This window comes from Hordeum vulgare, chromosome 7H (genome assembly GCF_904849725.1).
Source record: "Hordeum vulgare subsp. vulgare chromosome 7H, MorexV3_pseudomolecules_assembly, whole genome shotgun sequence".
Lineage (NCBI taxonomy): Eukaryota > Viridiplantae > Streptophyta > Magnoliopsida > Poales > Poaceae > Hordeum > Hordeum vulgare.
This window is the reverse complement of record NC_058524.1, coordinates 230,135,558-230,155,744: the sequence shown is the minus strand read 5'-3', so window position 1 is coordinate 230,155,744 and position 20,187 is coordinate 230,135,558. Positions and strand designations below refer to the sequence as shown.

Genomic DNA, 20,187 nt, shown 5'->3' with positions numbered 1-20,187 from the left:
GTGATGAACTTAAATAATTGTTATTTAGTGCGTGCGTTGAGCATGAACATTATATCTGGATCTTGTTTACTGCGAGACGGTTACACATTGAAGTCAGAGAATAATGATTGTTCTATTTATATGAGTAATATCTTTTATGGTCATGCACCCAATGTGAGGGGTTTGTTCATGTTGAATATCGATAGTGATGACACTCATGTCCATAACATTGAGACCAAAAGATGTAGAGTTAGTAATGATAGCGTCACTTTCTTGTGGCACTCCAGCTTAGGTCATATTGGTGTAAAACGCATGAAGAAACTCCATGCTGATGGACTTTTGGAGTCACTTGATTTTGAATCACTTGACACATGCGAACCATGTCTCATGGGCAATATGACTAAGACTCCGTTCTCCGAAACAATGGAGCATGTAAGTGACATTTTTGGAGATCATACATACTGATGTGTGGAGACCAATCAACATAGAGGCGCACGGTGGATATCGTTATTTTCTCACCTTCACTGATGATTTGAGTAGATATGGTTATATTTACTTGATGAAGCACAAGTCTGAAACGTTTGAAAAGTTCTAGAAATTTCAGAGTGAAGTTGATAATCATCGTAACAAGAAGATCAAATTCCTACGATCTAATCGAGGAGGTGAGTATCTGAGTTACGAGTTTGGTGCTCACTTAAGACAATGTGGAATTGTTTCACACTTGACACCGCCTGGAACACCAGAGCTTAATGGTGTGTCCAATGTCGTAATCGTACTTTATTAGATATGGTCCATTCTATGATGTCTCTTACCGATTTGTCGTTATCGTTTTGGGGCTATGCATTGGAGACAACTGCACTCACTTTAAATAGGGCACCATCAAAATCGGTTGAGACGACACCATATGAACTGTGGTATGGAAAGAAGCCAAAGTTGTCGTTTCTTAAAGTTTGGGAATGTGATGCTTATGTCAAAAAGCTTCAACCTGAAAAGCTGGAACCCAAAGCAAAAAAGTGTGTCTTCATATGTTACCCAAAAGAGACAGTTGGGTATACCTTCTATCTCAGATCCGAGGGCAAAGTGTTTGTCGCTAAGAACAGAGCTTTTCTTGAGAAAGAATTTCTCTCGAAAGAATTGAGTGGGAGGAAGATAGAACTTGATGAGGTTGTAGAACCTTTGATTCAACCAGATGGTGGCGCGGGACAGAAAGAAGTTTTTGTCGAAGCTACACCAGTTGAAGAGGGAGCTAATGATGATGCTCATGAAACTTCAGATCAAGTTGCTATTGGACCTCGTAGGTCGACAAGAGCACGTAGTGCTCCAGAGTGGTATGGGAATCATGTCGTATCGATCATGTTGTTAGACAACAGTGAGCCTATGAGCCATGGACAAGCAATGCTGGGCCCGGATTCCAACAAATGGTTACAGGCCATGAAGTCTGAGATAGGATCTATGTATGAAAACAAAGTATGGACTTTGGAAGTATTACCTGAAGGCCGAAAGGCCATTCAGAACAAATGGATCTTTAAGAAGAAGACGGGCGCCGACGGTAATGTGACCGTTCATAAAGCTCGACTTGTGGCAAAGGGATTTTCACAAGTTCAAGGAGTTGACTATGATGAGACTTTCGCACCCGTAGTGATGCTTAAGTCCATCAGAATCATGTTAGCAATAGCTGCATTTTTCGATTATGAAATTTGGCACATGGATGTCAAAATAGCGTTCCTTAACGGGTTTCTTAAGGAAGAGTTGTATATGATGCAACCAGATGATTTTGTCGATCCAGAGAATGCTGACAAAGTATGCAAGCTTGTCGGTGAATACTCACAACATATGCCATAGGTAGGCTAAAGTCGGTGAGAACCAAAGGGACAAAGGTGGACGCTCGGAACGAGGTTGGTACACGCATGGAACGCATGATGTACCCAGGTTCAGGGCTCTCCGTAGAGATAATACCCCTAGTCCTGCCGGTGTGTTTGATGTGTATGAACAGAGTACAGAGTTGCTCCTAGAGCTGTGTTGGGAGGAGGAAGAGGGGAGTAGCCGGCTCGTCTCTGCCTCTCTCTCTCTCTCTGTGGTTGGTGAGTGTAGGGTGTTGTTCGACTGTGGAATGATCAGCCCCCTGCATGGAGGGCGACCGGGGGGGTTATAGACGAACCTGCCGGCCTACAATATGGATAAAGGGTACAAGTGTGGGACCCGGCTGGCAGCCACGCCGGCTAGCCAGGGGCCCACTAGAGTCTTGTCTTGTCGCTTGAGGGGCCCGCCGGCTGCATGGTCTCGATTGGCAGTGGGACCCGCCGGCTGGCCAATGAAGTTGTCGCGTAAGGTTGACGCCGAGCACGCGTTGTACTTCAAGCGTCGTCCAGCGAGATTCGTCATGGGCAGGAGGTACGGTCGCCTCCACTGTTCCCCACCCCGAGTGCAGTAATGGAGTGGGAGTGTGACAGTCAGACACTATGCTAGGTGATGGATCAGAGCCGGGGTAGGTCAGCGGCGTGGCCGCCGACGCTCGTACCTGTCGAACGCCCCGATCCAGTACCTTTGCTGACGCGTAGCTACCTTTAGTCGTAAGGTCTCATCCTGACCTTCGACCTGATGTGACTTGCGATCTTCGGCCGGCTAGCCTGCTTGGCTAGCCGGCTTGGCTGCGGCCGCCTCACTCATAGCCGGCTGGCTGGACGAGGCCGGCTCAGAAGAGGTAGCCGCCTCGACTCTAGCCGGTAGGGGTTGCCTAGCCGGCCAGAGGGATGGCCGCTTCGTCCTCTAGCCGGTAGGGGCTGCCTAGCCGGCCGAAAGACTTGGTCCTTGGGGATCTGTATATGTTCATGTCCTTTGGGCCGGAAATGAAGGAGCAGGCTTGATGAGCCTACCCCGGGGTTATCCCCCCGACAATAGTCCCCGAAGCTGGCGAGGCCTGCCGCCTGCGGGCGGGCGGCCTCACCGGCTTGATGATTTGCCTTGATATTTTCGCCGTTATTCGTGACGAGGGGTGTCTGCTTCGAAACCGACTGGCTTCAAAACGACGCCTCGGCTTCGTCGCAAGCCGCTCGGAGAACGCCACGTGCCAGGCCCCGCCTGGCATAATGATGGTGATTACTAATGATGGGACCGGGCCTGGGCCCTAGGTCCCGCCATGACGCCCCCTCTGCCTCCGCGCGAGAGATCCTATGCAGATTTACTCCGCGATGGTTGGGCTTAGGGAAGCGTTACCGCCCGTAATACATGGGGTCAGTGGGGGTCTAGTGTGCACCGGATCCCCTCCCCACGACGCTTCGTGGGGGTTTAAATGGTATGCGGGTGTTCCGAGGAGGCCATTCACCCCCCTTCTTACCCCGCATTCGCGCCCTCTTCCTCCCTGTGCCCAGAGAGAAAGAGCTCGCATCCTTCGTCTTCGTCGCCGCGAAGTCGCCAACCCCTTCGGGTTTCCATCACCCGCAGCCATGGTCGGTGGTTCTTCCTCGAAAAGGCCCTCGGCGCAGAAGGCGTCGTCGCAGGGATCCTGGCTGGGCAGCGACGTCGGCGAGGAGCACATCGAGGCACTCCGTCACCACCGACGGCTGCCCCCGGCCTCCCAAGTGCTGGTGTGACTCCCTGGCGTCGAGACCGCTCCCACACCCGCCGTGGGAGAGGTCGTTGTCTTCACTGAGCATTTCTACCGGGGCTTCGGGCTTCCGGCCAGCGCCTTCTTCGCCGAATGGCTCCGCTTCTTTGTCCTGCAGCCATATCACCTGGTGCCGAACGCCATTCTGCAGCTGTCGGCGTTCGTGGTCCTGTGCGAGGGCTTCGTGGGGATCGAGCCCCGCGTCGACCTGTGGCGCAGCCAATTCTTCTTCAAGCAGCAATCCATCACCATGGAGAAATCCGAGGTGGAGAAGCTCAAGGGGCCGCGCCCGATGACGCCGTGCGGGGCCGCGTTGGTGCACCACCGCTCGAAGTCGGGCTTCCCCCAGATGCCCCTGCAAGAATCCATCAAGGATTGGCAGAAGGGTTTCTTCTATGTAAAGAACGCCGACCCTGCCCTGGATGTCCTCAACATGCCCCCGTTCGACATCGCTCCGCCGACGAGGTTGAACTGGGATGCGAAGACCCCCAAGCCGATTTCCGAGGTGGCGTTGATCTGTGCCCACCTCGACATTATGGACAAGGGCGGCCTCCTTGGTCGTGACCTGCTCACCACCATGGTGGCCCACCGGATCCTGCCCTTGCAGAGGCGGCCGCATCTGGTCTGCCAGATGAGCGACCGGCATGATCCATGTCGGCTATCCACCAAGAGGTTCACTCCCGGCGATGTAGCGCGAAGGGTGAATCTGATCTCCACCGCTCGCATGGATGAGAGCGGGGAATGGACGTGGGGGATGACCCCCTTCAACAGGTCCCCGTCCGCCTCCGATGGTAGGTGGCCTCTTTATTCTTTTCTATTTTCCTTGTAGTCGGTTGTGTTGCTGAGCCGACGATCGAATCCCTTTTCGCAGCTGTACGAGAATCTGCAGGGGTCCCTCCGTCCGTCCACTCCCGACGTGGATGTGTCCGACGCCTCAGAGATTGAGGACGAGGGCAAGATTGAATCCTGCTCGGACTCCTCCGCTGGCTCGGAGAATCCCCTGGAGTCGGAAGAGACAGTGCCATTTGGTGAGTACGCACGGCCCTCCATTGTGGACTGGACGGATGACAACGAGATTCCCTCATTCATTTCTGGTGCAGCCTTCGAGGAGGACTCCGATGGGGTGGAAGAGGTCACCAGTCCGCCACTGACGCGCGGTAGGTGCCAAAAGGGCGGAGCGACCGCCGCCGACGAGGCAGCCGGGAGGAAGGGCAAGGGTGCCACAGCATCCCGACCGGCTCCTAAGCGGCCGACGCCGGGTCCTCCAGCCGGACAGTGAGCAGGTGGTGCAAAGAGACACCACGGCGCTGGCCAGAGGCAGGTCCCTATGGTAGAGGGGTAAGATTTCCTCCCCCCTTTCTTCGTTTATCTTGCGAGGAGCTTTGTTCCTTAAGGACTTTGCTTGACAGGGAGGAGGAGGAGGTGGATGAAGACACCGCCTCCGCAGCCGAGCGGGCTGGCTGGGCAGCAGCCGATGCTGCCCAGAGGGAGCTTGAGATTGAGTCCAAACGCCGGTGGGACGCGGCTGCGGGGAAGGCGGCCGTGGGCCAGTCTCGCCACAGCCGGGTCGAGAAGCCGGTGGAGAAGCGTGCGAAGGCTAGACATGACCCCTCCGCACAAGCTCGCACGGAGGAGCCACCTAACGAAGCGGCTTCAAGGCAGGCCCCAAGGGGTGAGGGGGCCAGCCTTCACGGTCGGAAGCCTCGGCGCCAGTGGACCTAGAAACGGTCCCTGACTCCCCCAGGGCCGAGGCGGCACCCGACGCGTCGGAATTGGCTCTAGATGCGCCGGACGCAGCCCCTGACGCGCCAGGGGTGGCCATTGATGTGCCGTATGCGGCCCATCTGCATCCCGCACAGGAGGTAGCGCCAGCCGAGATGGTGCCAGAGCCGGCCGCCGAGCCGGCACCGGGAGCCGGTGCCATCGTCGTTCCCCAGCACGGCCCTGTTGTGCCAGGAGCTGGGGGCCGGGCCGAGGGCCGGCCCATGAAGACGTGGCGGGCGGCCAACCTGGCCCGCCTGCGACTGCCCGGCGGCACCGCGCGTTCCGGTGTCCCGGAGCTGGTGTCGATGTTTACCAGCAGCCGGTCCAAGGTGCAGCAGTCGGCCCACGTGGTATGCGGCGACATCGAGCGCCTAGAGGCCCGCACCGAGGTAGGTGTTTCCTCTTTGTTTTTTGAACTTTTCTTGCGTTAGTGGGGGCGCAATAGCTCACTGATACGTCTCAAGCGTATCTATAATTTTTGATGGTTTCACGCTGTTATCTTCTTTGGTTGATTTATGTACCTTCTATATCTTTTTTGGGACTAACTTATTAATTCAGTGCCAAGTGCCAGTTCCTGTTTTTTCCATGTTTTAGACTCTTTTCAGATCTGATTTTGGAACGGAGTCCAAACGGAAGAAAAACCCCGAAGAGGTGGGCACATCACCACCTCTTCGCCGAACTAGTGCACCTATACAACTTACCATTGTATTGGGTGTGTTGGGGACACAAGAGACTCTTTGTTATTTGGTTGCAGGGTTGCTTGAGAGAGACCATCTTCATCCTACGCCTCCTGCAGATTGATAAACCTTAGGTCACCCACTTGAGGGAAAATTGCTACTGTCCTACAACCCTCTGCACTTGGAGGCCCAACAACGTCTACAAGGAGAAGGTTGCGTAGTAGACATCAAGGAGCCGATGTTTCGCCCTCCACACTGGCCACCAACTTGTTGTTGGAGCGGGAATCCGTCTGATCTGCCTTGCGCTTGTAGTTGTTCTGACCGCCTCGGTTGTACCCAGACGGCTTGGGAGTAGCCGGCATAGGTACAACTTTGTCCGAGGCGGTCACTTTGATGTGCATCGCCGAGTCGGCCATGGAGTATTTGTCCGCCTTGGCCATGAGCACCGCCAGGGAGGTGGGTTCGGAGCACATAAACTTGTGCTTGAGGAGGGTGCCGTCTTGGCAACCGTCGATGAAGTACTGGATGGCTTGTACCTCATGCACCCCCTCGCAGGACTTACGGAGCTCCGTCCACCGGGTGACGTAGTCGCGAAGGGGTTCGTCGGGCTTCTAGATGCACATGGCCAGCTCGCGAGGCTAGGCTGGTCGCTTGTAGGTGCCAGTGAAATTGCGGACGAACGCCTCCTCGAAGTCCACCCAGGAGTTGACACTGCCGGCCGGGAGGTTGTTAAGCCAAGTCCGGGCCGAGCCGGTCAGCATGAGTGGCACGTAGCAGACTGCTACCCGCTTGTTGCCCCTGGCAATGCCGACAGCCGTGGTGTAGTCAATCAGCCAGTCCTCCGGCTTGGCCGTGCCATTGTATTTGGGCATGTCCCGAGGCAAGTTGAAACCTCGGGGGAACGGCTCCTCTCGGATCCGGGGGCCGAAGCAGGCCGGGCCGACGGGACCGTCTTCCTCTAGGAGGGCTGACTGGGCGAGGATGATGAGACGTCGGCGAGCATCCCGATCATCCTGGGTGGCGTGAGCGCCAACCCGAGTGGCGAGAGGGGAGGCGCCTCGCGAATCAGAGACGTGAGTTCTTACCGGAGGAAGAATCTCACACTCCGAATCGCCCTCGTCGCCTCCGCGACGCAAGCCCGAAGTGTGCTTGCTATGGCGCTGAGAGCGCCGGTCTTGGCTTCCCTCGCCCCTTCGGCAAGAAGGGCGATGCGAGGAAGATCCTTCTGCATGATGCTGGCCGCTAGGGTTGCGGCGTGCTCCGGGGTTGGGTCTCGGGGACTCTGACTCAGCTTGACTGGGGTCACATCAAGCGTGTTGCTGGTTAGCGGCATCCAGGAGGTCCTTGACCCGCTTCTCCTGGAGAGCGCTCATCGCCTTCCAGGCTCGCCATCTCCTCCATGGCTGCATGAGTCGCTCGCATGTTGGCCGCAGGGGTCTCGTAGGTGGGCAGATGAACCGGCCGCGCCTGCGGACCGATCCAAGCCGGCTAGGGGCCTCGGAAATCGGAGTAAGGCCGTATGCGGAGTTATACTCGTGCTGCGTAGCCTCCATCCGACGTTTCGCCGAAGCTACGGCAATGCGCTCCTCCAGGATACGCTTGCAAGCCTCTTCCAGCGAGGCCCCAGCGTCAGCAGGGTTTGCGGAAGCGGTGACGGGTGTCCTCAGGCCGGTGATGGCATCCCGAAGAGTATCGGCGGTGGCAGCGGCAGGCTCACCAGCACCTGCCGAGGCCTTGCCGAGAGCCGTGCTGGTGCCAGCGTCGATAACCATCACTTCCACGGCGTTGGAGACGGCAGCAACGTGGTATGGGGTAAAGAACCCCACCGACGGCGGAGGGTTGTCAAAGATGAGGACGTTGCTGGGATATACGTCGTGGGCAGGCATCTTAGGGATAGAGAGCCTACTGAAGCTGGCGCAGAGCGCCTCAACGTCGAAGTCCTCGGCGAAGTAGCGCGGACCGTCGTTGAGCCGTAGGTCGCTGAAGAGAACGCTGAGGTTCTCCATAGCAGCGACAACGATGCTAGGGAGCGCCTCGTCATTAGAATCTTCGTCCGAATCCGCATGGCGAACGGGGACGTCGATCATCATGGGTGTTGCCTCGTCGAAAGCGGGCTCCACAGGCATGCAAACTGATCCGGACGTGATGCATCCGGTGGTGTAGGTGCGGGGCCCCGCCCAGCGTGTAAAGCCAGCCGATGCCGCGATCGGCCCCACAGTGGGCGCCAAATGTCGGTGCATACTCACAACATATGCCATAGGTAGGCTAAACTCGGTGAGAACCGAAGGGACAAAGGTGGACGCTGGTAACGGGGTTGGTACATGCATGGAACGCAAGATGTACCCAGGTTCAAGGCTCTCCATAGAGATAATACCCCTAGTCCTGCCGGAGTGTTTGATGTGTATGAACAGAGTACAGAGTTGCTCTTGGAGCTGTGTTGGGAGGAGGAAGAGGGGAGCAGTCGGCTCGTCTCTGCCTCTCTCTGTGGTTGGTGAGTGTAGGGTGTTGTTTGACTGTGGAATGATCGGGCCCCCTGCATGGAGGGCGATTGGGGGGGTTTTATAGACGAACCAGCCGGCCTACAATATGGATAAAGGGTACAAGTGTGGGACCCAGCTGGCCAGGGGCCCACTATAGTCTTGTCTTGCCGCTTGAGGGGCCCGCCGGCTGCATGGTCTCGATTGGCACTGGGACCCGCCAGCTGGCCAATGAAGCTGTCGCGTAAGGTTGACGCCGAGCACGCGTTGTACGTCAAGCGTCGTCCAGCGAGATTCGTCATGGGCAAGAGGTACGGCCGCCTCCACTATTCCCCACCCCGAGTGCAGTAATGGAGTGGGAGTGCGACGGTCCGACACTATGCTAGGTGATGGATCAGAGCCGGGGTAGGTTAGCGGCGTGGCCGCCGACGCTCGTACCTGCCGGATGCCCCGATCCAGTACCTTTGCTGACGCATAGCTACCTTTAATCGTAAGGTCTCATCCTGACCTACGACCTGATGTGACTTGTGATCTTCGACCGGCTAGCCTGCTTGGCTAGCCGGCTTGGGAGCGGCCACCTCACTCCTAGCCGGGCTGGCTGGACCAGGCCGGCTCAGAAGAGGTAGCCGCCTCGACTCTAGCCGGCAGGGGTTGCCTGGCCGGCCAGAGGGATGGTCTCTTCGTCCTCTAGACGGTAGGCGCTGCCTAGCCGGCCGGAAGACTTGGACCTTGGGGATCTGTATATGTTCATGTCCTTTGGGCCAGAAATGAAGGAGCAGGCTTGATGAGCCTACACCGGGGTTATCCCCCCGACAAAGCTCTAGCGATCCATTTATGGACCGGTGCGAGCATCTTGGAGTTGGAATCAACGCTTTGATGAGGTGATCAAGGTGTTCGGGTTTATACAAGTTTTTGGAGATGCTTGTATTTACAAGAAAGTGAGTGGGAGCTCTATAGCGTTTCTAATATTATCTGTGGATGACATATTGCTGAATATGTGGATGACATATTGCTGATTGGAAACAATATAGAACTTTGGGATAATTAGATTTATGCCCCTAGTTGTGTTCCACTCGGCTGTTTTACCCCTAATTTCCAAAAGTCGCCGGTTCTGTCCAAGTCACTTTGCTCCTCTTATGCTTTTTCCCTTTGACCGTTTGACTGATAGTTTGAAAACTTCATAAATAATTTATACCAAATCAGAAAAATGCAAATAAGATACCAAAATGTTCAGAAAAACTTCACCTATATGTCAGTGTCATTTGCATTCATGAAAAATGTGTTGGAAAGTGCCCATCCGAGTTTTATCTCTTATGATACCACCATGAATAGTAAAATATAAAACATATCAAAAAATTCTAAAAAAATATTTGGTGGCAAAAAATGACAAATGTTTTAAGTGCTTGCCAAGTTTCATCACGCAACGACATTCGTGGAAGTCTTGGCAAAAATAATCTATTTTGGAGTGTTGATTGTTTTTTTCCATGACTTCCATGAATGTTGTTCCCTGATGAACCTTGGCAAGCACTTTAAACATTTTTCATTCTTTGCCACCAATTGTTTTTAGATTTATTCAACTTTTTTATATTTCACTATTCATGGTGGTATCATAAGAGCTAAAACTCTGATGGGCACTTTACAACACCTTTGTCATGAATGCAAATGACACTGAGATATAGGTGATGTTTTTCCGAACATTTTGGTATCTTATTTGCATTTTTATGATTTAGTATGAATTAGTTATGAAGTTTTCAAACTGACGGTCAAATGGTCAAAGGGCAAAAGCATATGAGGAGCGAAGTGACTTGGACAGAACCGGTGACTTTTGGAAATTAGGGGTAAAACAGCCGAGTGGTACACAACTAGGGGCATAAACCTAATTATCCGTAGAAATTTTTGGAAGCATAAAGGATTACTTGAATAAATTTTTTCAATGAAGGACCTAGGAAAAGCTGCTTACATATTAGGCATTAAGATCTATAGAGATAGATCAAGACGCCTAATAGGACTTTCAAAAAGCACATACCTTGATAAGATTTTGAAGAAGTACAAAACGGAACAATGCAAGAAGGGGTTCTTTCCTGTGTTACAAGGTAAAAAGTTGAGTAAGACTCAATGCCGAGTAACTGCAGAAGATAGAGAAATGATGAGTGTCATCCCCTATGCTTCGGCCATAGGGTCTATCATGTATGCAATGCTGTGCACAAGACCGGATGTCACCCGTGCCATATGTATGGCAGGCATGTTTTAAAGTAATCCATGAGTGGAGCACTGGACATTGGTCAAGAATATTCTAAAGTACCTGAAAAGGACTAAGGAGATGTTTCTTGTTTATGGAGGTGACGAAGAGCTCGTCGTAAAGGGTTACGTCGATTCAAGATTCGACACTGATCCGTATGACTCTAAGTCTCAAACTAGATATGTATTTATTCTCAATGGGGGTGCAGTAAGCTAGTACAGTTCCAAGTAGAGCGTCTTAGCTGATTCTACAATCGAAGCGGAGTCCATAGCTTCCTCGGAGGTGGCTAAGGAGGGTGTCTGGATGAAGCGGTTCATGTCAGATCTTAGAATTGTGCCGAGTGCACTGGATCCAATAAATTTGTTCTGTGACAACACTGGTGCCATTGCTCTAGCCAAGGAACCAAGGTTTCACAAACAGGACCAGACACATAAAGCGACACTTCAATGCCATCCGCGATTACATCAAGGAGGAGGACATAAATATTTGCAAAGTGCACACGGATGTGAATGTTGGAAATCCGCTGACTAAGCCTCTTCCATGAGGAAAACATGATCAACACCAGAACTGTATGGGTGTTAGATTCGTTACATTATAAATCACACAGAGATGTGAAGCTAGATTATTGACTCTAGTGCAAGTGGGAGAATGTTGGAAATATGCCCTAGAGGCAATAATAAAATAGTTATTATTATATTTCCTGTTTCAATATAATCGTTTATTATCCATGCTACAATTGTACTAAATGGAAACACAAATGCGTGTGTGGATATATAGACAAAACAATGTCCCTAGTGAGCCTCTAGTTGACTAGCTCGTTGATCAAAGATGGTTAAGGTTTCCTGGCCATGGACAAGTGTTGTCACTTGATAACGGGATCACATCATTAGGAGAATGATGTGATGGAAAAGACCCAAACTATAAACGTAGCATGTGATCATGTCATTTTGTTGCTATTGTTTTCTGCATGTCAAGTATACGTTCCTGTGACCACGAGATCATGTAACTCACTGAGAACGGAGGAATGTACTATGTGTATGAAACGTCGCAACGTAACTGGGTGACTATAAAGGTGCTCTACAGGTATCTCCGAAGGTATCCATTGATTAGCATGGATCGAGATTAGGATTTGTCACTCCATATGACGAAGAGGTATCTCGGGGCCCACTCGGTAATACAACATCACAAACAAGCCCTGAAAGCAATGTGACTAATGAGTTAGCCACGAGATCTTGTATTATGGAACGAGTAAAGAGACATGCTGGTAACAAGATTGAAATAGGTATAGAGATATCAACGATCGAATCTTGGGCAAGTAACATACCGAAGGACAAAGGGGATATTATACGGGATTAGCTGAATCCTTGACACAGAGGTTCAACTGATAAGATATTCATAGAATATGTAGGATCCAATATGGGCATCCAGGTCCTGCTATTGGATATTGACCAGAGAGTGTCTCGGTCATGTCTACATAGTTCTCGAATCCGCAGGGTGTGCACACTTAAGGTTCGGTGACGTTTTCGATATAGTTGAATTGTTGATGTTGGTAACCGGATGTTGTTCGTAGTCCTGGATGATACCCCAGACGTCACGAGGGTTTTCGGAATGGTCCAGAAACGAAATTGATACATAGGAATGTTGCATTTGGCTTCCGAAAAGATTTCGGGCATTACTGGTGAAGTACCGGGAGTGACGAATGGGTTCCGGGGTTTTACCGGGAGGGGCCACTCACCCGGGAGAGGACCTAATAGGCCTATGGGTGGCGCACCAGCCCTTAGTGGTCTGGTGAGGCCAGCCCAATAACCTATTTCGGCTAAAGGCAAAAATAAAAGGAAAAAGGAAAAAAAGGAAGGAGGTGGACAAGTGGGAAGGGCGTCGTCCACCAAACCAAATTGGAGGAGGACTCCTCCCCTTGGCTCGGCTGAACCCTCCTACTTTGAGTAGGAGGCAAGGCAACCCTCCCTCTTGTTCCACCTATATATAGTGGAGGTTTGAGAGGCTTTTGGCACCCCAAGCCATAATGCAGCCAAAGTTGTCAGAATCGTGACTCAATTCTTAGAATCTTACGATCTATCCAAACTAGCCCCTCCAATTCTACGATTTTGCTCATAGAATCTAAGTTTCTATGATCCTGATAGTTAAGATTCTACAATTCACGATCCTAGCAACGGAGCTCCGATCCAATTCAGAATCGCGATTCTGACAAATTTGAGTGCATCCCTCTCTCCCTCCACCACTTCTTGACACTCCGTAGCTAGTTCGGTACGGCACGGCGAAGCCCTGCCGGAGTAGCTCCACCACCATTAACGCCACGCCGTTGTGCTGTCGGAGAATTCAGCTACCTCTTCATCTCTCTTGCTGGATCAAGAAGGCGGAGATCGTCATCGAGTTGTACGTGTGCTGAACGCGGAGGTGCCTTCCGTTCGGTACTATATCGGGACGGAGTTCGTGGGACACTTGCATTCGCATTGCGAAGACGTTCGACTACATCAACTGCGTTTCTTAACGCTTCCCGCTTAGCGATCTACAAGGGTATGTGGATCCGATCTCCCTCTCGTAGATGATCCGATAGGTCTTGCGTGTACGTAGGAAATTTTTTGTTTCCCATGCGACGTTCCCCAACAGTGATTTCTGAAGTCGGCCATCCAACTTAGTCGCACATATTTCCTAGAGGATTTCAAAAAATCGGATGAATTTCTTACAAATCGGGGGAACACATTTACATTGCAGACATATTTCAACTTAACTATAGTGGGCTAGACTAGACTACTCTAACATAGTCTATCACCGACTGCGACGGATCCCGTTTCCCACGACATTTCTTCCCCGTGTCCCACAGCAAAGTCACTAAACCGTCGTCGGCCCCGGAGCTACATGCTTCAGCCAGAGGGAAAGAATAACCTCCACCTATGCAAAGTCCGGATCAACTGTTCATTTTTGGGCGGGGAAGACGTATGATGTGGCCTATGCCCATGCAAAGCGGGCAAGTCACCGGTTGTGGAACCTAGGAGGTGGCAGCGGTGGCCTTCGGGAGACCCAAGCATCGAGTGCCTCCCATGGTCTACTTTCCCTCATTAATAGTGGTAATCCCCAACATGCCAGTTTCGTCAGCATGGCATGGCCAACACAGAGTTGGCGATGTCGTTGGCGGTGCCCAAGTCCAACTTCTCCCACCGTGTCAACCTCCGTGAACAAGTCTTCTTTCTTCTCCTGTCATACATGTTGCCGCCATCACTCGTGGTGGACTTGGTGGACACTATTGGCCAGTCTAGATGGGTGTGGACGGCCTGGTGATGGAAGTTGCACCGACTCCGAAGAGCTAGCCGACAAGCTGCTTGTATTTGACTAGCTTGTCGGCCACCCAGTCGGCTTCAATGCCAGAGAGTTCCTTCTTCTGTTCGTCGGAGAGGCCGTCTCATAGGGCTTTGAAGCTTTAAGCCATGTATGTGCTGCAAAGAGGAGATAAGAGCGGAGGTGTGGTGCGGTTGTTGCCATGCGCCAGGTTATGTTTAAATAACCAAATATTTGTCTTCTTTGAAAAAAATCAAAGTGTTATTTTCTTTTTGTGGAATTTTTCTCACAAGTATAATGAAAGGTCAAGTTTATTTCAAACACATTTTAAAAAATTTATGATTTTGTTTTAATTGCTTTTTTCCCATATAACCCGTATATACACCTACGTTCCAAAAGTTTCTTCCCCTAACCATCTTCTTTAGAGCATCTCCAACACCCGCCCAACGCGCGGCGCGCTAAAAATCAGTTTGCGGCGCGCCCTTCGCCTGTTTTGGCGCGGCGGCCAGCGCTGGGTCCAACGGCCACTGTAAAATGCAGCGCACACGCGTAATTCCAGCAGGCGCGCTAAAATGCAGCGCGCACGCTATCGCTCAAACAACATATGTGCTCAAAACACAAGCAAAAAAATCAAACACAAACAAAATAAATCAACAAAAATAGTTCAATTTTGTTACAACTCAAACAAATAGTTTATCCTTCAATACAACAAATAGTTCAACAATACAACATCGAATGCACAAATCATGATGCTCTTTGTTGACCATTCCATGCCCACCATTCCTCGATGAGATCCTTCTCAAGGTCAATATGTGTTTCGGGACGCCGAATGACATGATAAGAGGCAACAAAACAGGTCACCCTTTCAGCCCTCCACCGCACTCTCACGGGATGCCCCAAGAGCTCATACTGAGAGTAGTCTAAATCTTGGCCACGCTCATTCTCGATGATCTTGTTGTGCATGATCACACAAGCATGCATGATGACTTGACTCTTAAATACTCCTGGCCAAACACTTGCACAATTCCGACTGCGAAGCGCTTGACACACACGATGGCTTGACTCTTTAGCCATGGTCAAGTGATCATCAACTAGATCGGCGGGGATACCGTATGCCAACATACGCAAAGCTGCTTTCACCTTCTAAAAGGTGTTATGCCCGAGCTCTCCGACGACATTCCTTCTTTTCTGAAAAAACTGGTCGTGGCTCGCTAGTTTCTCTGCAATGCGCCTGAACAACTCGGTGCTCATCCTAAACCGACGCTGAAAGTACGACTCGGGATACACGGGATTATCCGTAAAATAGTGTCTGATCAATCTATTGTGGGCATCAATCATATCCCTCCAAATTTGCTGCCAACCCATAACCGAACCATCGTGCTTCGGTTTTTTATTGATGTGCATTGCTAGGATAATTGCAAGATCCTCCTCCTCTTTCATATCAAATTCTTCATTGGAAGAATCATATGAGGAACTCATCTACAATGTTTAATTTAAACTAAGCTATAAAAACTACAAACAATATGCATCAAATTCATGTAAAAAATGTGTAGTTGAATCCAATAGATACCTTGCGGGCGTTTTGTCGAACACCTTGCGGGCGCCGAGCGGCAATGGGCGGTCGGGCGCTGTTCGTTAGACGAATTCGCGCGCGAGGGATGGTAGTGACTAGAGAGAGACGGAGAAGCAGCGACGGTGCGGGGGATAGGCCGAGGAAGCGCCGGAATGATCACCGGAAGAAATGAGGTGGCGCGGGCGGCGACGGCGTCGCGACTGGATGAGGTAGGTGGAGTTGCGGGCGGACGCTCAAGTATGCTGCATGCGGGAGCGGACGCAGCAAATAAACGACGTGTGATGGCGTTTTCGCCAACGCGTTGAACTGGTTATGCCGCGTGCGCGATTTTTTTCCTCCGCTGAAGCGCCTCAAGCGGTAGGGCGCAAAAAAAACTAATTTTTTAATATGGGGCTTGTTTAGCGCGTCTACTCGAGATGCTCTTAGGAGCAGCCAAATGGGAAAACAAAATACTGGTTGAGTGAAAAGAAGGGCACTTGGGACAGTACACCCACCCTCCGAGATCGCGCACGAATCCCGAGGGCTGCAACCCGGATCACACACACATGCCGATGCCCCCCGGGTGTCAAGATAGCTAGCTCAATCCCACGCTTCCCACTTCACCTCTCCCTCCAGCCATCGCGCGGCAAGCGTGACCTTCCCCTCAAGCCCAGCCAGTAGCCAGCGTCTTCCTCGCATCACTCGGCGCCACTGCGCGCCTCGCCAGCTCCAACGCGGCGCCGGCCGGAAGCAGCGAGCCTATAATTCCGGCGCGCGCGCGCGCACACACTACCGGAAGTCCGGAACGAACGGGGGGCGATGGGGCTGCTGTCTCACCGGGTGGAGCGGTCGGAGCTAAAGCCCGGCGACCACATCTACACATGGCGCGCCGCCTACTCCTACTCGCACCACGGTACGTGTGAATTGCATGTTGGGGCCACCCTTCTCGCCGCATTTCGCGTTTCCGGGTGCCTAATTCCACGGAGAGGGGAATGTTGCTTCGACATCGGTTTTGCTTTGCTCGTTCTGCTCTGCTCTTGCTCTTGCTCTGCCTCAGCTTCCATTCCATCCGTACGTACGTCCGCTAGCAGATTCTCCCAGTTAATTACGCTGGGTGCATTTGCAGCAGCTGAACCGTACTGTAGGCTCGGCGCTCTTGTCTGCTTTCCTAATAGCGGACGCGTATTTTCCGTCGGTACGCCTCTGGGTCCCGTCGAATTTGCTGTATCCTTAATTGGCGTTGCTACCTGTCTAGCTGTATTGTATTCGTATATGCAGGTCCCAAATTTATTGTTGGCCAAACTAGTAGCAGTACAAGCGGATCTTTCTTCCAGTTTGCAACTCGCAACGTGATTTAGCAGCACCATTAATCATTTGCTAGCATCCATTTACCTACATTTATTACTTGTGACCAAAGTGACCTCTTTCCACTTTGATGCCTTCATGCATCATCATCATCATCATCATCATCATCTTCTTCTTCTTCTTCTTCCTCCTCCTCTAGCTACCTGGTGGGTTATCACGGCTGTTTTACTTTGTATCCTTTTGCGTTTTTACCTTCTTTCGCCAGCCGTAATTTTAATATTTAATCCACACTTGGAAACATAAAGGACACTTCTTCGTGGCGTCGCTATGCGGTAGCTACAACACCATGGTACTTTTTCCCTTGCATTTGCAGCCATCGATCCCTGCTGCTCAAGTGCCAATTATATGCCCTCCTTGGACATATGCAGCGAAGGAGGACACTGGGTCACTCTCCACATGTCTACTAAACCTGCATAAATAAAGTGGCATGTTTCTGAGTGAGATTCATTTATAACCATTGTTCTTTCAAAAAAATTTATAGCCATTCAATATGGAAGTCCTCCCTCCGTCTCGAAATAAGTGTCTTAAGCTTAGTATAACTTTATACTAGAGTTAGTACAAAGTTAAAACAGTTATTTTAAGACAGAGGGAGTAGTAAGAGCATCTTAGGCCCTGTTTGTTTTAGAAGTCCCCGGACTTTTTTAGTCCCAACTTAAAAGTCTCTAGTCCCTATCCGTTTGTTTCCAGAGACTAAATAGGGACTAGAGGTCACTAAATGACATGCAAAAAGACCATATTACCCTTAGTAATGTAGTAATAGTTATTAAATGACATGCTAAAAGTAGGGGCATTGTTGGAAAAAGTGCCAAAAAGTCTTAAAAAGACCCTCCCATAGGGACTTCTCCAAATAGTCCCAAATACCCCATTTTAGTCCCTAAAAGTCCCTCCTGTTTGTTTTACATGGGACTTTTTGGGATTTTTCTTAGTCCCTACACCAAAAAGTCCCTGGAAACAAACACCCCCTTAAACAGTTTGTATGTTCAATCGTTGATATATATGTCCACATCAACAACCAACAACACATCATACAAGCTCTTCAATGGAGTGTATGTTAATCGTATGTAAAATAACTAAGCGGGTCCACTAAATAGTGAAGAAATAATCATGCTTGCCTCGGAGCTTGTGCGTGAAACGTTGCTTCAAGTTCATACGATTTTTTTTATTATGTGTCATGTCATTAAAATCATCTATGTACCAATTTTACCAACGATGATCATACGACCATTCGAGATGCCTTAAAAAGGCAAAAAATGAATAGATAATCTATGTGTGTACTATGGTCACTTATCAGTGAATTTGTTCTATCTCAAATTGGATGTCATACTCAATTTCTTCAGGTATTTACGTCGGCGGGAGCAAGGTGGTGCATTTCACAACGAAGAAAGAAGCGGGAACGGCGGGCCTGGACTCCGCCGTGGCTATATCCAGCCTCATATCCGCCGGCTCACCGGAGTGCCCGACGTTCCCGGACTGCGGCTTCCAACTCCCCGATAGCGGTGTCATCCTCACCTGCCTCGACTGCTTCCTCCGCGACGGCGCCCTCCACGGCTTCGAGTACGGCGTCCCTCCCGCCGTGTTCCTCGCCAAGCTCCGCGGTGGCACCTGCACCACCGCCGCGTCCGACCCGGCGGATGCCGTGGTGCACCGGGCGATGTACCTTCTCCAGAACGGGTTCGGCAGCTACGACGTGTTCGAGAACAACTGCGAGGACTTTGCGCTCTACTGCAAGACCGGGCTCCTGCTGCCGCCCGAGCAGGGCATCGGGAGGAGCGGTCAGGCGGCCTCCGCCGTCGGCGTGCCGCTGGCGGCGCTTTTCTCTACTCCGTTCAGGCTCATGTCGGCCGGCCCGCTGGGCATGGCCGCCGTCACGGCCGGGATGTACTGCGCCGGCAGGTACATCACCGACATTGGGGTGAGGAAGGACGTGGTAAAGGTCGAGGTAGAGAACCTGTCGGCGCATCTCGGCTGGCGCCGGGCTAAAGCCGAGGAAGTATTGGTGAAGAAGAAACAGCAGCCCGGTAAGGTGACGAGGTTGCTGCCGCTGAAAAGGAAACGTGACAGTGATTTGCATTTGCAATCTGTGAAATGACCAGGAGCTGCTGCCGTGATACTTTGTGTTTGAGCTGTGTGATAGTTTGGAGTTTCTACTTCACAGAATAAGCCAGTAAGGCCAAATAGTGCAGTATAGATATCCAAGGGTGATGCCTTTTTATTTAAGCAGTTCACTTCGTGTCATGTGAATTCATCTTCTTCCTTGTTAGACGTGTCAAGGAGTTTGCATAGTTGGACGACCAGGCTATAATCGCTTAGTTTTCTAGATTTTATTTATGTCTTTTTTGCTGTGTGTATTATCATAGATCAATAATTCAATAAGGTGTCATTGAAAATGCTTTTGGTTCTGTCTCTCTTCATTAAGGCCTTGCATGGAATGGACGTAAACTTTTAGACCTGTATTTATTAAGTTTAAACTACAGGTCATCTTTTAATTCTTTTCTGAAATTAAAACGACCGGACCGGAGGGGTCTGTATTTCAAACGGGCCAGAAACGAGCTGAAACGCTAATCCAAGCGGGGCCCTATTCGTTCTTCTATAGCATTATTTGCCAATTAGCCTGCCATCACCCGCTACGTTACAAGTACATGCCCACACAGTGGTGGTCTGACAAAATTTGTGAGTGGGGTTGAAAGTTTGAGTGGAGATTTTTTTTGTGCGCGCAAATCTAAAGAATTTATATATTTCCCTTGAGCATCCGGAAGCATTTTAGAAATTTTAGTCGGGGCCTGCCTGCCCCCCGCTGAGCCCTCTGTCGGTCGGTTGAGCGAGCCCGCAACAAAATTCTCAAAAGTACCCTCCATTGCTGAAGTATTTCCAGCACTTATGACAGCAGCGTAGCATGTCGGTGCTGTCTACTTTCAGGTCAGGGTCAGTAGTAGTCAGTAGAAGTACTCAAGTGATGAATCGTCCAGAGCACATGCATGATTCCAAAATGACAACTTGGGGCATGCAGAATCTCATCGAAGCCGCAAGCGAAACTTCACCCTCGCCATCTTTTGCCCACGTGAGATGGTGCGAGATCTCGATGGATGGAGGAGGAGGAACATGGTAAAGACGTCTGTTGTTTCTTGTGAAATTACTCGGATCGGATGCCCCTGCCCTTAACCTTTTTTTTTCCTCTGCGTGTTCCTCTGCCTTTAATGATTGGTCTCATAGACTCTCTCTCACCAATCCTATTGCTT

The 20,187-nt window shown here is 50.9% G+C and overlaps 1 protein-coding gene across 1 annotated transcript; it reads left to right on the top strand.

The window, feature by feature from the left end:
- Window positions 1-16,089: 16,089 nt before the first annotated feature.
- On the top strand, window positions 16,090-19,338 carry LOC123408819 (protein LEAD-SENSITIVE 1-like). The gene is made up of 2 exons (XM_045101860.1): window positions 16,090-16,499; window positions 18,289-19,338. The coding sequence occupies exons 1-2, from the start codon at window positions 16,406-16,408 to the stop codon at window positions 19,038-19,040; spliced, it is 846 nt and encodes a 281-aa protein (XP_044957795.1). The 5' UTR covers window positions 16,090-16,405; the 3' UTR covers window positions 19,041-19,338.
- The last annotated feature ends 849 nt before the right edge of the window (window positions 19,339-20,187 follow it).